At 66.5% G+C, this 6179-nt stretch overlaps 2 protein-coding genes across 2 annotated transcripts in view; both read right to left on the bottom strand.

The window, feature by feature from the left end:
• Positions 1 to 385: 385 nt before the first annotated feature.
• LOC138859576 (uncharacterized) lies at positions 386 to 2623 on the bottom strand. Its single transcript, XM_070115208.1, has 2 exons — positions 2492 to 2623; positions 386 to 2080 (listed from the first exon to the last, which is right to left on the bottom strand). The coding sequence occupies exons 1-2, from the start codon at positions 2621 to 2623 to the stop codon at positions 386 to 388; spliced, it is 1827 nt and encodes a 608-aa protein (XP_069971309.1).
• A 17-nt stretch (positions 2624 to 2640) lies between these two features.
• LOC138859573 (calphotin-like) overlaps positions 2641 to 6179 on the bottom strand; it is a 10367-nt gene continuing 6828 nt past the window's right edge. Inside the window, exons 5-8 of the mRNA XM_070115203.1 lie at positions 5120 to 6179; positions 4851 to 4970; positions 3903 to 4754; positions 2641 to 3540 (exon numbers count right to left, since the gene is read on the bottom strand). The exon at positions 5120 to 6179 is cut by the window's right edge and continues 87 nt beyond it. Of these exons, the coding sequence (XP_069971304.1) occupies positions 2641 to 3540; positions 3903 to 4754; positions 4851 to 4970; positions 5120 to 6179 (2932 nt within the window). The remainder of the gene's footprint in view (positions 3541 to 3902; positions 4755 to 4850; positions 4971 to 5119) is intronic.

Raw genomic sequence — 6179 nt, 5'->3', positions numbered from 1 at the left:
ACATACTGTCACGCCAGATTTCCGTGCTGAGGAATGCCATGCTCCTGCATTTCAAAAGAATTTGTTAGGGGCATTTCCTTCCAGTTGACTTAACTTTAAAGACGATAAGTGGCTCTTCGGACTCACCGTTGGCTGATGCTATGTGTGCTTGTGTTCCTTCCCTTTCCGTTTTGGTCGGATATTTTGTTAAGGGAATTGGGATTCCTAGGTATTTGATGATCGGTACCATGACGGCACATACGTTGTTTTCAGAACAAATTGATATTTTCGTGTGTGTGTCTCTGTGACGCACAATTTTTTTAAGCGAGTCCGGTTTCGCTTCCATCGCTTTATCAAGCCTTTCTGAAAGCTATATAGGTATTTATTGCAGCTCATCAACATAATATCAAGATTTGTTTATCTCTATTTGCATTCCATTAGTCCTTTCTATAACAAAATTTGAAAAGACTGCCTGGGCGGGTGCCACTGGAGGGACAGTCTGGGCGGGTGCCACTGGAGGGACTGCCTCGGTGGGATCCACTGGAGGGACTGCCTGGGCGGGTGCCACTGTGGGGACTGCCTGGGCGGGTGCCACTGGGGAGACAGCCTGGGCGGGTGCCGCTGGGGGGACTGCCTGGGGGGTGCCACTGGGGGGGACAGCCTGGGCGGGTGCCCCTGGGGGGACTGCCTGGTTGGGTGCCACTGGGAAGACTGCCGGGGCGGGTGCCACTGGGTGGACTGCCTGGTTGGGTGCCACTGGGAAGACTGCCGGGGCGGGTGCCACTGGGTGGACTGCCTGGGTGGGTGCCACTGGGGGGACGGCCTGGGTGGGTGCCACTGGAGGGACTGCCTGGTTGGGTGCCACTGGGTGGACTGCCTGGGTGGGTGCCCCTGGGGGGACTGCCTGGTTGGGTGCCACTGGGAAGACTGCCGGGGCGGGTGCCACTGGGGGGACTGCCTGGTTGGGTGCCACTGGGAAGACTGCCGGGGCGGGTGCCACTGGGTGGACTGCCTGGGTGGGTGCCACTGGGGGGACGGCCTGGGTGGGTGCCACTGGAGGGACAGCCAGGGTGGGAGCCACTGGGGGGATTGCCTGGGTGGGTGCCACTGGGGGGACAGCCTGGGCGGGTGCCACTGGGGAGGACAGCCTGGGCGGGTGCCACTGGGGGGACAGCCTGAACGGGTGCCATTGGGGGACAGCCTGGGCGGGTGCCACTAGGGGGACTGCCTGGGCGGGTGCCATTGGGGGAACAGCCTGGGCGGGTGCCACTGGGGGGACTGCCTGGGCAGGAGCCACTGGGGGGACAGCCTGGCTGAGTGCCACTGGGGGGACTGTCTGTATGGATGCCATAGGGGCACAGCCTTGGTGGGTGCCAATGGGGGGACTGCCTGGGTGGGTGCTACTGGGGGAACAGCCTGGGTGGGTGCCACTGGGAGGACTGTCTGGGTGGGTGCCACTGGGGGGGCAGCCTGGTTGGGTGCCACTGGGGGGACTGCCTGGGTGGGTGCCACGGGGGGGACTGCCTGTTCGGGTGCCACTGGGGGGACAGCCTGGGTGGGTGCCACTGTGGGGACTGCCTGGTTGGGTGGCACTGGGGGGGCAGCCTTGGTGGGTGGCACTGGGGGGACTGCCTGGGTGGGTGGCACTGGGGGGACTGCCTGGGTGGGTGGCACTCGGGGGATTGCCTGGGTGGGTGCCACTGGGGGGGACTGCCTGGGCTGGTGCCATTAGCGGGACAGCCTGGGTGGGTGCCACTGGGGGGACTTCCTGGTTGGGTGCCACTGGGGGGACTGCCAGGGTGGGAGCCACTGGGGACTGCCAGGGTGGGAGCCACTGGAGATTGCCAGGGTGGGAGCCACTGGGGGGACAGCCTGGGTGGGTGCCACTGGGGAGACTGCCGGGATGGGTGCCACTGGGGAGACTGCTTGAGAGGGAGCCACTGGGGGGACAGCCTAGGTGGGAGCCACTGTGGGGACAGCCAGGGTGGGAGCCACTTGGGGGACAGCCTGGGTGGGAGCCACTGGGGGGACTGCCTGGGTGGGTGCCACTGGGGGACAGCCAGGGTGGGTGCCACTGAGGGGACAGCCTGGGTGGGAGCCACTGGGGGGACAGCCAGGGTGGGAGCCACTGGGGGGACTGCTGGGGCGGGTGCCATTGGGAAGGAAGCTTCCGCCGGTTCCTCTACTTCCGGGACCAGCATAATCTCCACTACCACGGGGTAGAAAGAGGCGGGGGGGGGGGGGAGGGGGGCTTCCGGCGGTTTCTCTTCCGGGCCGGCTTAGCCTCTAGTACCGCAGGGGTGGAAGGTGCCGGCTCTTCTGCCTACGGGTCAACCTCCACAGGAAGAAGAAGAAGAAAAAGAAGGAGGCAGGAAAAGAAGATATAGACGGGTTGATAAAGCTAGCTACTTGATCTCTAACCGTCTGACCGTCAACTTTCTAATCTGCATGATTTCTTTTCGGAGCTACCGTTATAATTCACCTGTGGTCCCTAGAGCTGTAGTTAAATCACCACAATTTGAAGGGGTTTCCTTCCATGTACACTACCAGACGTAGGATATGAATGTCTAAATTTCCTCAACCTTAAAGTACTCCATTTGATACCACGAACCATTAAATACTGAAATATCTCCAACCCATCCATTATCTTCCTCTGTCGAATTAGTAATTGTCCAGACACATTTGGGTCCTTATAAGTGATGTCTCCATCATAATGCAAGCATTCTTCTTAACTATCTTGCTAATTAAAGTCTGTGATCTATGGGTATAACTAGGGGAGACTGCCTGGGTGGGTGCCACTGGGGGGACTGCCTGGGTGGGTATCACTTGGGGGACTGTCTGGATGGGTGCCACTGGGGGTACTGCCTGGGTGGGTATCACTTGGGGGACTGCTTGGGTGGGTACTACTGGGGGGACTGCCTGGGTGGATATCGCTGGGAGGACTGCCTGGGTGGGTGCCACTGGGGGACTGCCTGGGTGGATATCACTGGGGGGACTGCCTGGGTGGGTGCCACTGGGGGGACTGCCTGGGTGGATATCGCTGGGAGGACTGCCTGGGTGGGTGCCACTGGGGGACTGCCTGGGTGGATATCGCTGGGAGGACTGCCTGGGTGGGTGCCACTGGGGGACTGCCTGGGTGGATATCACTGAGGGGACTGCCTGGGTGGGTGCCACTGGGGGTACTGCCTGGGTGGATATCACTGGGGGGACTGCCTGGGTGGGTGCCACTGGGGGGACTGCCTGGGTGGGTGCCACTGGGGGACTGCCTGGGTGGATATCACTGAGGGGACTGCCTGGGTGGGTGCCACTGGGGGGACTGCCTGGGTGGATATCGCTGGGAGGACTGCCTGGGTGGGTGCCACTGGGGGACTGCCTGGGTGGATATCGCTGGGAGGACTGCCTGGGTGGGTGCCACTGGGGGACTGCCTGGGTGGATATCACTGAGGGGACTGCCTGGGTGGGTGCCACTGGGGGTACTGCCTGGGTGGATATCACTGGGGGGACTGCCTGGGTGGGTGCCACTGGGGGGACTGCCTGGGTGGGTGCCACTGGGGGGACTGCCTGGGTGGATATCACTGGGGGGACTGCCTGGGTGGGTGCCACTGGGGGGACTGCCTGGGTGGATATCGCTGGGGGGACTGCCTGGGTGGATATCACTGAGGGGACTGCCTGGGTGGGTGCCACTGGGGGGACTGCCTGGGTGGATATCACTGGGGGGACTGCCTGGGTGGATATCACTGAGGGGACTGCCTGGGTGGGTGCCACTGGGGGGACTGCCTGGGTGGATATCGCTGGGAGGACTGCCTGGGTGGGTGCCACTGGGGGACTGCCTGGGTGGGTGCCACTGGGGGGACTGCCTGGGTGGATATCACTGGGGGGACTGCCTGGGTGGGTGCCACTGGGGGGACTGCCTGGGTGGGTGCCACTGGGGGGACTGCCTGGGTGGGTGCCACTGGGGGGACTGCCTGGGTGGGTGCCACTGGGGGGACTGTCGGGGTGCGTGCCGCTGGGGGGACTGGCTGGGTGGGTGCCACTGAGGGGATTGCCGGGGCGGGTGCCACTGGGGGGATTGCCGGGGCGAGTGCCACAGGGGGGAATGCCTGGATTGGTGCCACTGAGGGGATTCTCGGGGCGGGTGCCACTGGGGGGACTGCTGGGGCGGGTGCCACTGGGGGGACTACCTGGGTGGGTGCCACTGGGGAGACTGCCTGGGTGGGTGCCACTGGGGGGACAGCCAGGGTGGGTCCCACTGGGGGATCAGTCTGGGCGGGTGCCACTGTGGGGACTGCCTGGGTGGGTGTCACTGGGGGGACTGCCTGGGTGGGTGCCACTGGGAGGACTGCCTTGGCGGGTGCCGCTGGAGGGACAGCCTGGGCGGGTGCCACTGTGGGGACTGCCTGGGTGGGTGTCACTGGGGGGACTGCCTGGGTGGGTGCCACTGGGAGGACTGCCTTGGCGGGTGCCACTGGGGGAATTGCCTGGGTGGATATCACTGGGGGGACTGCCTGGGTGGGTGCCACTGGGGGGATTGCCGGGGCGGGGGCCACTGGGGGGACAGCCTGGGCGGGGGCCACGGGGGGGACTGCCTGGGTGGGTACCGGTGGGGGGAATGCCGGGATGGGTCTCACTGGGGGGACAGCCTGGGTGGGAGCCACTGGGGGGACAGCCTGGGTGACATCCACTGGGGGGACAGCCAGGGTGGGAGCCACTGGGTGGACAGCCAGGGTGGAAGCCACTGGGGGGGCAGCCTGGGTGGGAACCACTGGGGGGACAGCCTGGGTGGGTGCCACTGGGGGGACAGCCAGGGTGGGAGCCACTGGGGGGACAGCCAGGGTGGGAGCCACTGGGGGGACAGCCAGGGTGGGAGCCACTGGGGGGACTGCCAGGGTGGGAGCCACTGGGGGGACAGCTTGGGTGGGAGCCACTGGGGGGACAGCCAGGGTGGGAGCCACTGGGTGGACAGCCTGGGTGGGAGCCACTGGGGGGGCAGCCTGGGTGGGAACCACTGGGGGGACAGCCTGGGTGGGAGCCACTGGGGGACTGCCTGGGTGGGTGCCACTGGGGGGACTGCCTGGGTGGATATCACTGGGGGAACTGCCTGGGTGGGTACCACCGGGGGGGCTGCCTGGCGGGGGCTCACTGGGGGGACAGCCTGGGTGACATCCACTGGGGGGACTGCCAGGGTGGGAGCCACTGGGGGGACAGCTTGGGTGGGAGCCACAGGGGGGACAGCCAGGGTGGAAGCCACTGGGGGGGCAGCCTGGGTGGGTGCCACTGGGGGGACAGCCAGGGTGGGAGCCACTGGGGGGACAGCCAGGATAGGAGCCACTGGGGGGACAGCCAGGGTGGGAGCCACAGGGGGGACAGCCAGGGTGGGAGCCACTGTGGGGACAGCCTGGGTAGGAGCCACTGGGGGGACAGCCAGGGTGGGTGCCACTGGGGGGAGGGCCTGGGTGGGAGCCACTGGGGGGACAGCCAGGGTGGGAGCCACTGCGGGGACAGCCTGGGTGGGAGCCACTGGGGGGACAGCCTGGGTGGGTGCCACTGGGGGAACAGCCTGGGTGGGAGCCACTGGGGGGACAGCCAGGGTGGGAGCCACTTGGGGGACAGCCTGGTTGGGTGCCACTGGGGGGACAGCCAGGGTGGGAGCCACTGGGGGGACAGCTTGGGTGGGAGCCACTGGGGGGACAGCCAGGGTGGAAGCCACTGGGGGGACAGCCAGGGTGGGAGCCACTGGGGGGACAGCCAGGGTGGGAGCCACTGGGGGGACTGCCAGGGTGGGAGCCACTGGGGGGACAGCTTGGGTGGGAGCCACTGGGGGGACAGCCTGGGTGGGAGCCACTGGGGGGACAGCCAGGGTGAGTGCCACTGGGGGGACAGCATGGGTGGGAGCCACTGGGGGGACAGCCAGGGTGGGAGCCACTGGGGGGAGGGCCTGGGTGGGAGCCACTGGGGGGACAGCCAGGGTGGGAGCCACTGGGGGGACAGCCAGGGTGGGTGCCACTGCGGGGACAGCCAGGGTGGGAGCCACTGGGGGGACAGCCAGGGTGGGAGCCATTGGGGGGGCAGCCAGGGGGGGAGCCACTGGGGGGACAGCGTGGGTGGGAGCCACTGGGGGGACAGCCAGGGTGGGAGCCACTGGGGGGACTGCCTGGGTGGGAGCCACTGGGGGGACAGCCAGGGTGGGAGCCACTGGGGGG

This window comes from Penaeus vannamei, chromosome 3, assembly GCF_042767895.1.
Source record: "Penaeus vannamei isolate JL-2024 chromosome 3, ASM4276789v1, whole genome shotgun sequence".
NCBI lineage: Eukaryota > Metazoa > Arthropoda > Malacostraca > Decapoda > Penaeidae > Penaeus > Penaeus vannamei.
The sequence above is the reverse complement of the archived record's forward strand: the minus strand, read 5'-3'. Positions and strand labels throughout refer to the sequence as shown.

Excerpts from the sequence above, each read along its gene's own strand:
- LOC138859576 (XM_070115208.1), bottom strand. The coding sequence starts at position 2,623 with ATGGATGGGTTGGAGATATTTCAGTATTTAATGGTTCGTGGTATCAAA. Across the intron at positions 2,081-2,491 it reads GGAAACCCCTTCAAATTGTG|TGGCTCCCACCCAGGCTGTC; the intron begins GTGATTTAACTA and ends CTGTCCCCCCAG.